The sequence below is a fragment of the Tauraco erythrolophus genome, chromosome 4 (assembly GCF_009769465.1).
Source record: "Tauraco erythrolophus isolate bTauEry1 chromosome 4, bTauEry1.pri, whole genome shotgun sequence".
Taxonomy (NCBI): Eukaryota; Metazoa; Chordata; class Aves; order Musophagiformes; family Musophagidae; genus Tauraco; species Tauraco erythrolophus.
Window position 1 is genome coordinate 74,157,381 of NC_141468.1, and position 17,944 is coordinate 74,175,324.

General features: G+C 42.9%; 1 protein-coding gene across 6 annotated transcripts in view; it reads left to right on the forward strand.

Moving 5' to 3' along the window:
- LRP6 (LDL receptor related protein 6) overlaps nucleotides 1–4,748 on the forward strand; it is a 112,228-nt gene extending 107,480 nt beyond the window's left edge. For 4 of the 6 annotated variants that reach the window (XM_086610481.1, XM_086610484.1, XM_086610485.1 and 1 more), the window contains 3 exons: nucleotides 1,213–1,349; nucleotides 2,536–2,633; nucleotides 4,457–4,748. In XM_086610481.1, coding sequence (XP_086466607.1) covers nucleotides 1,213–1,349; nucleotides 2,536–2,633; nucleotides 4,457–4,748 — 527 coding nt within the window. The remainder of the gene's footprint in view (nucleotides 1–1,212; nucleotides 1,350–2,535; nucleotides 2,634–4,456) is intronic. The other 2 variants (XM_086610483.1, XM_086610482.1) reach the window with 1 other exon arrangement.
- Nucleotides 4,749–17,944: the final 13,196 nt, after the last annotated feature.

Consider the following 17,944-nt stretch of genomic DNA (forward strand, 5'->3'; position numbering starts at 1 on the left):
GTTGTAACTGAGGATACTGTGCATGTATGCACAGGAGGTGTCTGTTCCAAATGCAGAATTCTTGGAAGCTGTTGGAAGCCAGGACTGTTAAGGCTTGTTGCCATCCTTCTTTATAATAATGAACTGCTATTTTACCTATACTATTCACGAGCATTTAGATACTTAGCAGAACCGTAAGCTCAAATAGATACACATACTGTGGGAGTTACCTTCTTTTGCTACTAAAGAAGCCTCTTTTTGGACTCTTAGAGCATCAGCAAGGTGTCATGACGGTACAGGGTAAAGTTACGCAGAGTTAAATTCACAGGACTTTATGTAATTATTCTTGTTAGATTTGTAGACTGTATTTGTGTGCTTGTGAAACTTCTTGTAAGGTCTGTAACGACCAGCAATAACTGTGGTCTCAGCTTATTTCATTTGATGGTGGAGTTTCCAACACCAATCCGAAGGCATGATGCTACTGCTGTTTAAAAAGTGAGACTTAACCACAACGTTGCACTTCGTTTATACGCATTACTTCTGTGTATACTGATTAAGTACGTACTGTAACTTGTGGGTTTGGATCCAGCATGTTCCGATCAAAAAATAGAGGTTCTGTGAGGCTGTTACAGGGTTAAAATAATGCACCAAGTTTCTTTTGCTTCCTATAGTAACTTGCTTTCATAAAGAGAGTCTTTGAGCAGAATTCTCACTATTATTTCGAGCACAGTGGCATACCTCTCCGTTTCTCGCTTGGACTCTCTGCCAGTGTGCTTCAGTCCAGTAGCAAAAGCTCACTTAACGGTGTGGAAATGAAAGAACACAAACCCTCTCTTCTGTCGCACAAATTTCAGTTGCTGGGTTGAGGTGGTCAGAGTCAGTTTCATGTTTTATTCTGAGGCATAGAAATAGTGCCTGAATGCCTGTTCTCTCAAGTCTTTTCCAGCTGTTCAAGTGAAATAAATCTGTTTCTCTTCACACAGCTCTAGTATAGCCCAGTGCCAAGTCCTGCAGTTGAGTAGCTGATACACAGAACCAACATGTGTGTTCCCTGACAGTCTTCGTTCCAGTTGTCCATCAAGGAGCACTGAATTTGCTCATGATACCGAGAAGATTAATTTTGGTTTTAGGAGTTGTCCTTATACTGCTCTTATCCTCTAGGTCATTTTTTTTAAGCTTTCTCTGTTTGCTTCAAAGAATGTAATATTGACGTACATGTTTGTCCTTCTTTAGGGATGTCTCGAGGTAAATCTGTGATCAGCTCTCTCAGCATTATGGGAGGGAGCAGCGGGCCACCCTATGACAGGGCCCATGTCACTGGAGCCTCCTCCAGTAGTTCTTCAAGTACCAAAGGCACTTACTTTCCTCCAGTAAGTCGTTCTATTATTCATAGATCTGTAATAGCTTTCAGGGAAGTGCCAGTGTCTTTCTGAGGATAATTAATTGACAGATGAATGTTTTGGTTTAGATTTCTAGCCTAATAAACTTGTTTGAATATGGAGTAAGTGATTCTGAAAGGGAAAAAAGAGGAGATTGCCATCTTTGAAAACAGTATAGGAATTTTTTATTAGTTTTAAAAAGTTGTGAGAGAGCTCAATGCCAGAAGAAGACGTTAGATTGAATGTCAGGGGAGATGAAAAAATCTCTATAACTGTTGAGCAGCTCTGACAGAGCGATCTCCTTTCATTATACTCTGCCATGTGCCTCTGGAGGTAAGGCTATGGTTGATTCTGTATAGACCTTTCAAGGAATTCAAATGAAGTTTTGTGTCTTGCAAGTGACAGATAAATAAACAAACAAGTTTCTTGCAACTCCACAGCGTTCCTCTAGTCACAAATGAGTAGTGTGCCATGCTAGATGCTATATAAAAGTTGGTACTCGCCCTAGAAGGCTCCCTGTCTCTTTACTTCTGGCATCAGTGGGGGTTGTTTTAGCGATTTTTATATGAAGTTCACCAAGCCCCTGTTGAGTGTTAGAGTTACACACTCGGTCAGTGCAGGCTAAAATCTTCAACTGTCTGTGTTTTCAGTTCCGAGAGTCAACCCATGATGTTATACCTTTAATCAAATCAGAATACTGCTTGCAGTAAGAGCATGCCTGTAAAGGGAAGAAATCCTTGCGTTGGACAGCACGCCGCAGATATTCTAAACGGCTTAATACTTGGGGACTACAAGCTGGCAGGAACAGACATCTGCCAGTTTGCCTAGGGCAGTGGTATCCCTAGTGACAACCTAGTATTGAACAGCTAGCTTCAACTTTGTTTTTCAGCACTGGGTATGTCAAAATAGCAACAGCAGTCAGCGTTTTTTGAGAAGACCTTAGTAATAGCTTCTATGGAAATGGTAACAAGCAGCATTTCCAGTGTCTGTTAAAGAAGTAGGGAACAAACAGAAGTAAAATCCTGTTTGTTGGGAGGGGCTACGCATGCAGTTCTTAACTTAAGGTTCCTATTGAACAGTATTAAAAAGAAATCTGTAACCTGATGTTTTCTTGATTCTCCTTCATCTCTTTTTTTTTTTTTTTTTCAAATGTGGCTGTTTCTTTTTTTTCCTTTAGATTTTGAACCCACCACCATCACCAGCTACTGAACGTTCACATTATACCATGGAGTTCGGTTATTCTTCAAACAGCCCATCCACTCATAGATCCTACAGGTAATTATTATTACAATAATAATTATCAGGATCAAAGCAGTTAGTGTAGAAAATGCAGAATAAAGACAGCCTCTGCTCCATAAGAATTGCAATCAAAGGCCCTAATTCTGCAAGCACTAAAACAGGTGCTTAAATGGGTTCGCCTGTATCGTGTCACTGAAGCTTGCGTGTAAGCATGGCATTCTTTGAGGTAAACCATACAGTAAGTGGGTTAGTGGCACATCTCTCGGGTATGTTGCTTTAGGGGGAACGACAGCACTCATCACAAAATTAGCTAAATGTCAAAAGAAACCTGGTGCCATGATAAGTTTGAGCCAAAAACACTTCCCCCGGAATGAACCCTGCTTTGTTTTAGGCTTCTGTCATAAATAATTTGTTATGTAATTATCAGAAATGATAGGCAAACACCATGCAGAGGAAAGTTGGCAGTATAAAGGCTAGTAGGTCGAAAGTAAGTTAATATTATGGTCCAGATAAAGCACAGAAATTCTAGTTTAACATATTAAGGGTTAGTATCTGTAAAAGGTTGCTAACCTTTTGCTTGTTGTCTCTAACTAATATTTATGGGCATGCAAGCTTTATCTCTGTTTACTTGAATGTTTCTTTCTCACCTTCCCTGTAAGATGCTATTTATAGTTCATTATTTTATAACTAGTTACCAAAAATAGAGAGAGACGCCTCCTCCTACCTGAGGGTGTGAAGGTTCCCCTCTTGGATCACTAGTAGATCTGGTCAATGAGAAGAGTGTGCTGTATTTGTCTGTTGAAAGAAATGCCTCCCTAACGTAGAGCCTTTGGGGGCTTTTGGATAATGAGATCTCTGGGGCTGAAGAGACATCTCTTCTCCATTAGCAGAAAATGTGGCCTCTGTTGTGCAGAAGGTCAGACCAGATGTTTATAATGGTCCCTTGCAGCCATATGAAAAATCTTGTAAAATGATGAGTAATTTTCTAATGAAATAAATCCAGATTTTGACACTGGCATGAATCGTGATGATCACTGGTTAGCTGATGTGACTTTTAGTATTGTAAATGGCATTACAGATGTAGCATAGGGTTGGTTGTTTTCCGAATGCTCCCCCACCCAAAAATAAACCCTGGCCTTGCTGCTTCTGATCTTCCCATATTTCTTAACATTCCGACTTGAATATAGAGGAGCTGCATCCCCACCTGCCTGCAACAACTGATTTTGATGCTGGTAGGTGTAGCCACCAAGCACCTCCCTTTCTATTTGGTTGTCTTTAATCTATCTTGGGCTCATTTTAAAAGATACTTTGTGGTAGCAGCCTTTGGGAATTCCATCCCAGTTACTGCTCCAGTGAGTGATTCTCCTGACTGCTATTAATGTGCCAAGTGATTTTCAGTCCTCCTGTCTGAAGTTGGCTGGGCTTGGAAGTTAGTATCCATAAATTGGATAATGGAAACAAGAGTATCTTCTCCATGTAATTGCAACCTTGCGCTATTAATTATTATCAATTGCAAATGGAGCGATTTCCTCACCCACACCCCCACATCCACCCTGTAGCTTTTTCTACCTCAACTAAGGCTTTAGGGAGCCTTTTGTCAATAGATAATTAATAATTAGTTAGTTATAGTTGCTGTAACTTGACACCGTGGCGCCAAGGTGAACCTTCTGCAGGGGAGTTAATGAGTTGGCGGCGTCAGATAGAGGAGGGCGCGAGGCTGTGTGTCTGCTGCAGAGAGGTGGACCCGCTCTCCGTTTCCACCTTGGCTTATCTGCTGCTCGCTTGTTCGTGGGCACGTGGCCCCAAACGCACAGTTGTTCCATACGCTGACGCCTCTCGCGTAAATCTCCCCACCGCAGCTACAGGCCTTACAGCTACCGGCATTTTGCACCTCCCACGACGCCCTGCAGCACCGATGTCTGCGACAGTGACTATGCCCCCAGCCGAAGGGTCACGGCGGCCACGGCCAAGGGCTACACCAGTGACTTGAACTATGATTCAGAGCCCGTCCCCCCGCCGCCCACTCCGCGCAGCCAGTACCTGTCGGCGGAGGAGAACTACGAAAGCTGCCCGCCTTCGCCTTACACGGAGCGGAGCTACTCGCACCATCTCTACCCGCCGCCACCGTCCCCCTGCACGGACTCCTCATGAGTGGTAGCCCCCCCGCCCCGTTATCTGCCTCCGCCGTGAAAGTGTAAATACGAAGTGTTCTACTGGGGAGGGGGGAGGGAGCTGTCTGTGAGGGAGGAGGTAGGGCAGTGTACAGTTAAATATTATTAAATGGGGTGGAGGAGTACTGAAGATATTTGTACAGAAGAAAAAAAAAAAGGATATTTATATATTTTCTTAAACAGCAACTGCTGCTTGTGCCATAAGAAAAATTTTTGTATAAAAGAACCCAGACATTTGTACAAAAAGTTTTTATTTTTGCAAATGGAACACAAAAACATGCCTTAATCCAGTGAAGTGACTGAGCACATAAGGAAATGGAAGGACCGGGATGTGTTACTTGTCCAGCGAGGTGAGATGTGGGGTTCGTCAATACCAAAAATGTTTAAAGTAATTAATAATAAAGAAGTCCATCATCAGAGCAGCATACCATAGATACTTGGAAGTAGCCAAATAACCTCTATGTTAACTACGGAGGGCCAGCAACTAAAGTTAAACTTGAAAACGCAGTCAGGACAGATATTAACCGAACACAAAGGGCTTTGTTTTCTACAGGAATACAGCAATCGTAGCAGTGAATACAGAAAAATAATAATCACACACTTTTTTAAAATAGTACACCTCTGTTTTTCCTTAATGTATTTACCAAACTAGAGTGTTTAGTGCTCTCTCCTTGCTTTTGGCATGTCAATGCTTTTTGTTGGGTATATTTCAAAGTTTCCTTTTTTTCCTCTCCTGTTTAACTTTTCCCATCTCTTCTGCATCCTTTCTTCCTGCCTGTGTCACTTTAAATCATGATATCCTTATTTAAAGTACTGCTAGAACTGGGCTGCTGTAAATTCTTTTTCTCTCCTAATTAGCCTTGTAATGCAGTGAGTATCATACTATACATTACCTTCTTCGTTTTGCCAACATGGTAGGATTCTATTTTGTACCAGGTCAGTACGATTTTCACGTAATTGACAAGGGTAATATGCATATACCTGAATGGTTTTTTTAGTCCCTTAAAAACAAAAACCTTATTTTGACCTAGTGCCCACAAAATGTCAAATATTTTTATACCACATATAATATAGACAGCATATTTATAAACTATAAATTTAACCGTGGATTGTTAGTTTTACTGTAAATGAATAATATATCCTTGCAGTACTTTCGGTGTATGTTGATATCACAGTATACAAATCATATATATATAAAAATATATATATTATTTTTTCCTAGTAAGGAAGCATTTAACTTTCAGCGGAGCAACTGTCCATAAAAAAATAGATGTTTTGATCATTGGAAGGGGTTCCCATGCTGTATTAACTGCTCATGATTTCTTTGTGTTAGGTAAAGCCAGTTTTTCTCAGTATGATTTTGACATACCTCCTCTTTTGCATGGTGTGAGTTTAATACTTTAGTATTAACCACTGTGAATGTCAAATTTTATGATACTCTTAACCAAACCATTTTATATTCACATCTCTATTTTTGTATATTATCTTATTTAGCCCCTTCTCCCATCAGCCTCACCATGGTGATTTTGACAGGGAGAGTATATAATCAAGTGAAAGCATTATTTGTGTAGGTTGAGGGGCAACCTGGGATATTATTAACGCCTCTTTGACTCCAGTGCAGTGTTTTGAATTTGTTTTGACTGTAGTGCAGCTCACAGTGTACCTGATCTTAGATGGCATTATGCATTTGCACCTTCTGTTGACATCAAATCTATGTTGAAGGTGCTCGATGCCTTCAAAGAGTGGCCCTCTGTGTCTTCTGTCTGAAAATGAAGGTGCCGAGGAGCTTGGGCATGGTAAGGGTGTAGCAACTCCTCAGAGGTGCCGTTTCAGTTTTTTTGTTCTCTGTTGCTTGTTTCCCAGCCAATTTCAACTAAAAAGTAATCTGAAAATGTGGCAATGACTTCAAATCATGCTGTTGACAGAATCAGTGACAAGCAATTCTTGCTAGTGCTGCCACTCATCTGGAGTTCTGGAGCCTCACTCAGTTTCAGCTCCAAGGAAGACCATGGCATATGAGGTTTCAGCTGTAATAAAGGGTTTTTCTAGTAGCCCAAGATAGCTGAGGAAACTTTGAAAAGCCTTGGTGGTCTCCAGGCTATTGCGGTTGATCTCTGAATCTGACATATTAAGGGTCGGAGTTTTTTTGCCCAGCTTTATTCTAGGTATCTTAGGAATTGTGGTAGCTGTTCTTCTGGCTCTTCCTTGCTGAAGAAGCTTGTTTGTGTTCTCCAGCAGGATGGATGTTGAGGAGGGTGTTGAACTACAAGGGAACTCGAAAACCATTTATATGAAGGGGGGAGGGCGGGTGTGTCGGGGCAGGGCTGTTGAGGCTGGCACGACAATAAGAATTAGAAACTTCTCTGTTGTTTACATTTTTCATGTGCAGCATTCCGTGTGGGGTTCACATGTGGAAACTTGCACTAATGAACTCAGAAGAATATTGCATTGTTGTATCTCAGTCCAAGTGCTTGTACTGCAATGGCAATGGTCTCTTCTTGCAAAATGCTTTTTTTCAGTGTGCCAATTTCTGTTTGAAAAACTCTAAGGTGGTTGAGCTTAAGGAGTGGTATCCTCTTTCTGGTGCGGTTTGGACTGCGTCACTGAAGCTTCCTCTTGGAGGGGACTTCCTGCAGGTAAATTTGTAAGCGTGTTAATTACAGCGAGGGTTCTTTAGAAGAAAAATGTTCTTTGCATCTGGACCGTGCTGCCTGCCTTCTGCAGTAGTGTATGTCCACGCCTACCTCAATTGAAGTCAGTGGGGTGGACATACAATTCAGTGTAGGATTTGATCAAGTCTTTTTGATACATACATTTCAGTTTGTTCATCAGATATTTTGAGTGATCTGCCTCTAGGAGGTTCCAGAAGGGGAAAGTGGGCAGACTATGTATTTTTTACTGAATATGACCAGCATAGGGAGAAGGCTGTTTCTTGTCTGGACTAACCAAAGAATTTATTTAGTGGGAAGCTGTGATCTGCCTTTGCAAGTACATGTATTTTCCCCAGTAAATCTAGAGTAAAATTTTGAAAGAGTTGATGATCTGTGAATTTCCTCTTAGGCAGATCTCCAAACTACAAAAGCATTGATGCAACTAGCATGTGCACCTGACACATTCCCAGTGGATAAACCATAGATTAACTGAACATTGGGACTGAACAATTTTTCTCTTTTCCTTTCTGCTACTGAGCCAGTCATGATTCATATTCTCTCCTTCCCTCAGTGAGGATCATGCTTTCTCCTGCTTCTCAAATTGACTGAGATGTTAGGACTGTAGATAACACGCACGTGTCAATTCAGGAGATGCTAAAGTGGGTTTGTACCATTAGCATGGAAGCGGTCTCCTTGATGTCAATGAAACTGTTCCTTGTCTTTTAAGCTAAGTACAAATGTCCTTTCTTGCATCATCAGGTATGTACGCAGTGAGGCATTAACATGAGTACTCATTGTGCACTTTTTCCTCGATGTAGACATCTGGGGAGCGTTTATAGCTGGCTGGCTGGTGATGGAAATAGCTGGCATGCTCAATCAGGAAAGGAACAGTCCTTTGTAGTTTGGTGGGGGTTTGAGGGGTTTTGTTTTGGGTTTTTTTTAAAAAAAGGACATGACAGCATAATTGGTTGAAAACTAACCTTTGCATGTTCAGCAGGAGCTTAGCATGTTTAAATGGCAACATTAATGAGACCTAATCTTGCCTTTTAAAATTATACCTGCCATGTCATACTGCGTGCATTTCATACCTTCCGAAGGAACACTGCTTGTTTCTACACTGCTTTCAAATACTAAGACATTTATTTAAAAAAAAACTTAGATACGATAAATGGAACGTGCACATAGCGTTTGCATTTGAAATAAAGAATGGTTTCCATGAATATAAATTCATGCAATCTGTGCTTATACATTAAATGAAATATTTACAGTAATGCAAAATATGCAAATGAGCCAGTTGATATCAAAGGATTAATTTTGCTTTGAGTTGTAACTTTTCAGTATTGTAAATTCCAGATTACTGCCGTAACGTTTCCCTCCACGTGTAGCACAAGTGTATGTACGCAGGTACGCGTATCTTTGATAATGTGAATTTACCCAAAAGCTAGTAATTTTCTCTTGTGCATGCGCATTCACACCCCTCCACTGGCGGATTCAGCCTCCCTGCCTGTCAGAGTGCTAAGGCTGGATGCTGTCCTGCTGTCTCATGTAAGCTGGCCACCTTTTGGCTTGGTTGTAGGACAGGCAGCAGAATACTTACTACTTTAAACCTGAATAGTTTTCCAGACAGGAAAGGAAGGACATTTTTTTGTACTGTTCCCATACTTTTAGAGCCCATTTTGCAGATTTTCTGTAGCTACGTAAAAATTAAGCTGTTGTAGTTCTAGTGTAATTATGAAGAAAAATGCACCCAAACTGCTTGACATGGCGGGTACTACAGTCCACTGCAAGTGAAGGTACATGCAGAAAATACCCATTTATTGCATTAATGGGCTTTAGTGGTATTCTGGTCTCCGGTTGTGCATTGCTTCTCTATTTATTATTGCCCACTCTCTAGAAACGGCTCGATTTGTGAGTCCTAAACACACATTCATTTGTTTTACTTTAAACTAGTTAAGCCTGTCCTAAGATGAAGAAAAGGCCACTGTCTTGAGTACTGAGTATTTCCATACTTTATTGCTTGGCCAAATCTCCTTGAATTAATTGATTACCACCATTCTAGAGGGTGCTTGAACTGCAGAAGTCCCTGGTCACGCATGCTGTTGAACCAAATGACTTCTTCAAAGTATCTCTTAAAAAGTAATGAATCACTTTTTTCCCTTGACGTTTTTGTCTTGAGCATGTTTGTCACACAATATTGTTACGAACAGAATCTGCTTTTGAATGTGTACTGTGCATCTAGCAGATTACTTATTATTTCTACAACAAAGAAATAGGTAGTTCATAGGGTGCAAAAATAATTTGAACATTTGCTATTCATAAATTGCTTTCTTAGCCATGTGATTTTTTTTTTTTAGTTGCATCGTGGTGGGGTTATTGCTGGAAAATTAACCTTTAGCTTAATTGGCAGGTGATAGATACACCTTAAAAGTAAGTTAGGGATGACCTAATAGCTTGAAAATTGGTACAGAACATTCCATTTTTTTCTAAAAGTGGTAAAGTATAATACCATAGTGATCCAAAACGGGCAGTTTTCTTTCCTTTTCATCTTCTAAAAGGGCAGGTCCATGAATGGTGCCAGCGTAGCATTTGTGGGGATGGTGTGACCCACTCCAAAACTGTGCAGGGGGGCGGGGTAAGTAAACTGCCCATATTCGATTCCGGACAGGGATTGTCTTAGTAGCACACACAGCGTGATTGTTGTGATGAAACTATTGGAGAGCGGTCTTGTTCCCCTCTTTTAAATGAACAAGGAGAAGCTTTGAAGTCCTGATTAAAATGGCTGTAGCCTTAAGCCAGGCAGTTAAGAGTCAGTGAGGGAAAATGAAAAGTGTCTCTTTGTAAAGAGGATACCACCAGGCTTAAGCTGAACTAGCCTTGTTTGCAAGTGAAGGATCTGGTGCTGCTTTCAAATTTTTAATCTTGTTTTTGGTTTTTGGTTTGTTTGTTCTTTTTTTTTTTGTAAGCTTTAATCACTGTGTGTCATTGTCTTAAAGCCAGCTGGTGTCTCTTGTTCATCAACTTTGGTACGATGGTGCTTTGCAAGGATGTATTTATATTATAATGACCAACATTTGGTCAGCCCTATTCACTCATTCACTAACTTTTTTTTTTGTAAAATAAAGTGCTTTACTTGTAAGGTGTATATAAACCTTGTACAAAAATCCTTTCCAATTATTACTATAAACTGAGTTGTAACAAATGAAATGTTGATTTTTATAATAAAACTAAGAGTGGAAAAGAAGTGCTCTTCATTTTATTTCAGCATCTGGAGGAAAGGTAATCAAAGGTAAAAGTCCGTGTGTGATTTGCTCTCCATAAAAGCCAGAATGTGCTTAATTTTATGATGCTGTAGGCAGACTCTGCAAACACTGATGCATTTGCCTGAAACACAAAGTTGACTTCAAGCAGTTCTGTTGATTTCTGTGATTCTGCAATGCAGCTGGATACATTTAAAAGCTAAAAGTCTCCATTATTGATCCCTTAGATTGGTTTACAGGATAATACAAACTAGAAAATTTCACCAAATAAATCCTTATCAGACTAGAGATGCCTGGGGATTATTTTGAAATCTGCTGATCTTCAAATCTGTATCGATGTTTGCAAGGAGAGAAGTAGATTTATAGGGTTTTTTTCCCAGTCTTAATTTTAAAATGTAAAACAAAAGCCCCCCCAGTCACAATCCTATCACTGTAACAAATAATTGGTTGGGAAGCAGTTCTGAATTTATACACTCAGCACAAGCGGATGTGAGTGGAGTGGGAATTCTAGTTGTGAATAAAATATGGCTTTGTGTTAGTGTGGACCTGGCTACACTAAGATTCTTTTCTAGTTCCGTTTTTCCTGCATGGAGGAATGGACAAGCCACACATCACTGCCTGTATCAGTAAAAGAGGGCCTATGCTTACCAGTCTCACAAAATGTACAAATAAATGCTACTCATTCTCTCTAGTGTGCCACGCTTATCTTATTTCAAGGTCCTATATTTATTTTGCCTTGGAAAATGAGTCATTAGTCCGGAGCTGCTGGATGCTACATCTCCCTCTAAAAATGCCACTTGTGAATTGCTACTGGCTCACAGAAGGCTCACCAGCTCTTTTTTTCCTTAAACAATGGCGGCTCCCTTTCTGCAGAGTTTGTGCAGTCGTTATATGGTAGGATTTTGTGTGTAGTGTTCATGTCGTTTCAGAGTCCCTGAATCTTGGTCTTTTCCAGATACAGCTGTTAAACATCAGGGTGCATCTCAAATGTCGTTCTTCAAAGTGTGTACCAGAGAGGCGGTGTGGACAGACACCATGAAGAGCAGGATCAGCCCTATCAGTGGGCCACTTCAGTTAAATCTTGAAAAAATAATATTCTTTAGAGGGAGAGTGTGGCTCGGGAAACAGAAGTAAGTCGCGTTTCCGCTGCAGCTCCACCATGTGTCTTATCTGTGCCAGTTACCAAGGTGCCTAGAGATGGCAGAGTGCTGGAATCTTGTTTAACCTGGCATGAAGGGACAGCAGTTATAGTGAAGGACCCTGGCTTATTTTTCAGCATTTAAAAAATATTCCCTGCCTGTCTTAGAAAAGACCACTTGGAAGTCTGAAGAGAATTGATTTCCGTTGCCTGATTCTGCGTCTTTCCTTGCACGTGTGCACAAGAGGTGACTGCAGGCGCTCGAATCCCGCCATTCGCTTTATGCTAGAGGAGGGGTAACGCACTGCATCTTTGTTTGGGTAGGGGGAAGAACCCTTCCTTAAGAGCATAAAGACAGGATTATTTTTTTCGGATCTGTCAGTATTGGCAGCACTTCCCTAAGAAGGTGAGAATGCAAAGTCATGTGCTTGTTCCTGGAGGGGAAATGCTGAACGTGTTTAACTTGTTTTCACGGAGGAGGTTTTGTAGCTAGCTGAGAAAGCTCCATGTGGGAATCGCAGCAGGTTGGGTTGAACCGCCTGCTGAAAAGCAGGCACTTGGCATGGGGAAGTTTTGCCTTGTATCAAACCTGCTCTGAGCAGCAGTTATTCCTGCATCCCTTTTTCTGCACGAGGTGCATCAGGTTGAGAACATAAGATACATGTTGCTGGGCTTAGTGGTATTTAAAAAAGTAAAAAAACAAACAAACAAACAAACAAAAAAAACCACCAAAAACAAACAACAAAGCAACCCTAATTTCTCTAGAAACTACATGTCTTGGTAAATAAGCTTTACCTTGCCCAGCCTATACTCTTGTTCACCACAAGATCTATGATGGCAGCTAAATGCAAACTCCCTGTTTACAGGAAAGGTTGGGAGTCACCAGCCATCTCCTGCTTGCATCCTGTGTTGCATAAAGAAACTGCTCAGTAGGAGGTGTCTTGCTTGGGTTTCCTAGCTCGGTGTGGCACAGCAGTGACCTTACAACAGCTTGGCTTTCACAGCAAGATACCTTTTTCACGAGTTTAAGGAGAATGCTCTGCAGAAACTACGAAGTTTACTTCTCTGAGGACATGTAAAGAATATCGTTTGGGTCTGAGGAGAGGGGAGAATTCCATATGGTAAGTGTTTTCTGTTTGTCCGTGTTGCCAAAATTCTTAGCCCTGTCTCCTTGCCAAGAAACCAATAACCACCTTAAGCCACAGAACACTTGGCTGGAGAGGAATGACTAAGCTCCACTACCAAGGTCTCCCTGTGTGGCACAGAGCAACATGTCTCAAACCACCGATGATCCCTGCTGGTGGTTTGCTGAATAAAGGGCTACAAGTGGCTCTGATGGCCGCTCGGGTGCCGGAAGCCTGTGGTGAAGCATCCCAGCTGTCCTGGGAGGAAAGCCCGGAGGCCTTCACTTGCAGCTCATCTACTATAAGAGCTGCTCCCAGTTTCCTGGGCCAGTTCCCTGAATAGGGAAAGAGTAACAGGAAAATGTTGCCCACCAGAGATGGCAGAGAGGGCATATCAATAAATTGCTCCAGTTGGGAATGTCTTTTCATTGTATGCAATTGTTTCGTTCTGGGTGATATGGCAGCTGTGAGACTGGGACGAGGAAAACAGGGGAAGAGTATTTACACCACACAACTTGGGATCAGATCAGGAAATACACATTAAAACTGTATAATCTGATGAGGGGATGTACAGCAAGAGCCAAGGCTGGGCTTCAGTCTGAGCATAGAGCCTGAGATGGCAGAATGATGTGCTCATACCCTGGGCACAGGGGAAAATAGAAGACAGGAATAAAGGGGGGAAAGGAGAGTTACCGGCTGTGTGGCAGAGGGTGGGAGAGGAAGATGCCGGAGCTGACCAGGTCCAGCACTGGATAAGGCCTTGCAGAACCTGTGGCCAACGTGAGCAGTTTGCTGAGTTTGTGACCTTGGAGATGTGCTCAGTTTCTCCCTGCCTCTGTTTGGTCTTTAAAGTGGGAGGAGAAAACACTCCTTAAACGACGACACTCTTCTGAAGCAAAGCCAGAGAAACCCCCGGTGCTGCCGGTTCCCCTGCCTCGCTTGGCAAAGGTACCGGTGGCAGAGCGCAGGGAAGGGCCGTGCTTCGCACCCCCGGGGGAGCTGGTGACGATAACGTGGTAAGATAAGCTGTTTTCTGCTCATGCCTTCCTTAATTTGGCTGGCAAGACGCCAGCCGTGCCACTCGTTCCAAAGAGTGGAGCCGCAGTACAGAAATCAGCATCGTGGCTTGATGGGACAGAAAAACGTGGCAGCTCTGGGCTGCTTGATGAGACCACGAGGGCTTCCTGGTGGGGGTAATCCCTCTCGTGCACTGCCCTGACTGTGTTTTTTGGCAGCAAGGTGCTATCGTGCTGGAAAGAGTCACCATTTGCCAGGGTTTGGGGCTGGCCAGAGGGCAGCAGGTGAGCTGCAGGTGGACGCTGATGTTCACGGAAAGCATTATAAAAATCTCCTACGAGCTGCGCCTGTCTACGGCCTCTTTCCTGTCCTGCACCTCCCCTGGCTCTCGTTACGGGGAGTGCCTAATGAAAAGCAGACCTCGGCCACCAAGGGCACAGAATGTGCTTTTGGGGCTTGTTCCTTCACGGGGGCTGCCACTGTCCTCGCTGGGAGATCGCACGTGGCTGCTGTGGAAACGAGCGTGGTGTTGCCGACGTGTCCGTTTGGCTGCAGGTGGGAAGCAAGCAGCGGGTGAATCCTGCAGATAAAGATCCTGATTTTAGACGAACATGCTCTGCGCCGAAAAGCCAAGGAAGAACAGAGCAGAAAATGACGCCTGCTGTGGACAGCAGGAGAGTTCGTAAATGAATTTTTGATTAAAGCGGCTCGTGAGGCAATAGATGCTTTTAAAAAAAATAATAAACATCCATTGGTGTATTTTTCTTAACTTTATGTTTTTCAGGCGTGCTCTGTTTGCTGGAGACAGAGTGATTCCTCCCTCAACACCGCTTTCTTCTTTCTGTCCTGGAAATGTTTTGAGAAGCCCTGTGGCTGCAGCATTGCTGTGCGGATGGCTTAACGTGGGCTGTAGTTCTGAAACACAGCTGTTAGGGATGACGGACTTGATGGAAGAAAACCACTTTCAGATGCTTCTAATAAAAAGTTGTTCCACCAGCAGTGCTAATAAAGGCGGCTGATTTTTCAAATGTACTTCTCTCTGCTGTCCTTCTAGTGCAATGCCCGTATGTTGTCTCCACACTGTTTCTGCGTTGCGTCCACCTCTCCAAAACTGCCGTCCTCCTGCCTTGTGCCTTCTGGTTTTGGCCACCCAAAAGGCAGCACATCCAGTGCTGGGCTGCACATGATGGCTGATGGCAGCTGGTGCTGCTTCTCAGCAGCCCGGTCAACCTCACATGGTGGATGAGGACCAAAGTCCACCTGTCCTGCCTCGGCTCGGGGTGGGTGGGCTCTGGCATTTTGCACATGCAAGGAGCAGGGCAGGAAGGAGGTGGTCAGTGGGGAGACGAGCACAGAGGTTGACACAGTGGTGATGGGCAAGGGCAGCAAATGCTCCCTCCCAGGGAGAGGAGCTGGGGTGGTGGCAAGGCACGTGGGAAGAGGAGCACACATGTGATGGGCTGTTCGGCAGTTTCCTGATGGAGCAGTAAGCTCAGGACCGCTTCTCTGCTGACACTCCCACATCCTCACATCCTGGGGTTTCCTGATCAGCTGGGGAAAATTGATGACATCAGTTAAACTTGAGTAATTGAGTAGAAAAGATGTATTCCTTCACATTTTGAAGAAGGAGGGGAAGGGACACCAATTGTCTTCTCCACCGGCATCCCTCTTTCTCCTTAAAAGAGACAAAAGATGCTCAGAAGTTAAAGTTAGACGGAAGTATGGGCTGCTTGTAAACTGAGGGAGGGTTACTTGATGAATGTCACCAGGTAAGGAAGAGTTGCTCTTGTTTTTTCCAGGTCTTTGTAGAAAGCATCAGTCGGTCTGTCAGTGCAGGAGGCATGGGAATGGATGGAGAAGGAAGAGCTGGATTTACTGCTGCTTTAGGATACTTGGCTTCTTCTACCATGTGAGTGTTTTTCTCTCTTGTCATCTGATGTTCAAATCATCCTTCAGTTTTAGATGGCTCCAGAAAGAAAGGACAACAAAGACACATAAGAGACGTAATGCTTAGGCTCCCATCGTTGCCTTCCTTGAGTTACTTTTTCCTTAGTAATAAAACCTGGCTCTTTCTATGACTGTAAAAGACAGGGGGGAAAGCACCTGTAGAGCTAAGAGGGCTTGGTGATCCAGATTCATCGTTTACTGCAGGATTTCTTCATCATCTGTTTCCAATTACATGGCATTTGTCTTGCCGTTGTGCATGATTAGCTGCTGTTGCTGTAAGCAGGTACTTGGGGGATTTGGTCTCCTGACTCCGGCATGCTGCTTGGAGCCAACTCCAAGTCATGGAAAAGATTGTTTTGGAAAAGGCTTTGAGTTGTTTTTTTGTTTTGTTTTTGGCAAGATGCGTGTCTTTACTGCATAGCTGCGTGAGACCGCTTCATATTTGAAATGATCCCTGGCCAGTTCTACTTCTGTGTTATTTTGTGACATGGAAGAGTTGGGGGGCAAAACTAAAAAGCAGTACAAGCAAGGATCGCATTAAATATGATGGTCCCTCCCTTCTGCCCAAAGGTGCTTTGCTATTTGTAATGGAAGGATTTGCATTTCACATGCAGCATGAGATGAAGAATCTGCTCCTCTCCCTCTGCTACTGTTGTGTTGCAGCTGTGATGTTAGTTTTATATGTAATGATTTCTACATTGGTTCCTTCCAGATAGATTACGTTCAGTGATCTGAGGTATCTTTTCCATCTTTGTAGGTTTTTAAAATGTATTTTATATAATATATATTATATATGTATTTTTATGTACATAGAAGAGCTCAATACCTTATTTGTAATTACACCTGCCTCCGCTGTTTCCATTGCAATTTTTTTTTCAGCAAAACCTACAGATACTGGATTTTTGGTTTTATGAATATTTTTATTTCAGTATGTGCGCAAAGAAGTCGACAGCTCATCCTTCTTGGGAACAACTACAGCAAAATACTCAATGCTATAATAGCTGTGAGAGAGCCAATCTTCACCTGTCCTTGAGCTGCTGGAAAGAGGGACCTCGAGGCCAGAAGGTAATTAGCTGACTCTGAGCCAAGATGCTTGATAATGTCTATATGGAGCCCTCATGAACAAACTGCAAACTCACACACAGAGTATTAACAGCAGATTTGTTGCCTTGGTGGTTTTCAACTTGCTTTGTTTGACTCACTGTCTGTAGGTAAAATAATATCACACTTTATCACATAGCGAGCAGGCTATTTAATGCTGGTAATCACAACGTTTTGCAGGATTCCCTGCTCCTCTTCGCCGTGTGAGACACCCTGGTGTACAGATCCTCACAGATAGAGCTGCCTGTTTGCCTGTGCTTTGTCCTGTGGTCCAGCCAAGCAGGAGAAGAGGTCGCAGTCTCAACCCGAAACTGCTCACTTGCTTTTCACACTGCTGGGGTGACGAAACACTGCCCGGGATGGGATGCTGAGCATCCCCCTTCAAGGGCCCAGAGGTAAGGGAAGAGGATGAGCACTTTGCTCAGTATCATTTGAGGGAGTGGGGAGAAGAAAGTTATCCCAGACTCCCTCCTACTTACAGCAAAATACAGTTTGTGAATCTTAAAACCTTTCTCAAAAGCAGAAAGTTAGTCTTCAAAGTGATTGTGAGTCACTCCCCTTCAAAGCATTTCCATGGATTTCTTGAAGTTTCTTTCCAGTGCGTATTCCAAACGTTTTTGTGGGGACGATAAATTCTTCCTGTCTCACATTTAATTTTGGTCCATCAAACTGGCTCTCGTTTTGGTTTTTCTGCTGGCACTAAAGGCTCATTTGCCTCTTTTAATCAAATGCAGACACTCCATCTAACGTGACAGGCACTGCCCACTCAATAATGGGATATTGTCTTTCCCGACTCCTGCTTGCCATAATTAAAACCAGAGAGCTGACCTCAGCACTGAACTCTGCCCTATTCCTTGCTAATTCTTTTACACATCGCTTCACGCTAAGGCTCGGCGGAGCACACGCAAGTTCCTGGCTCGCCAGCATCGCTCGTTGGTTTG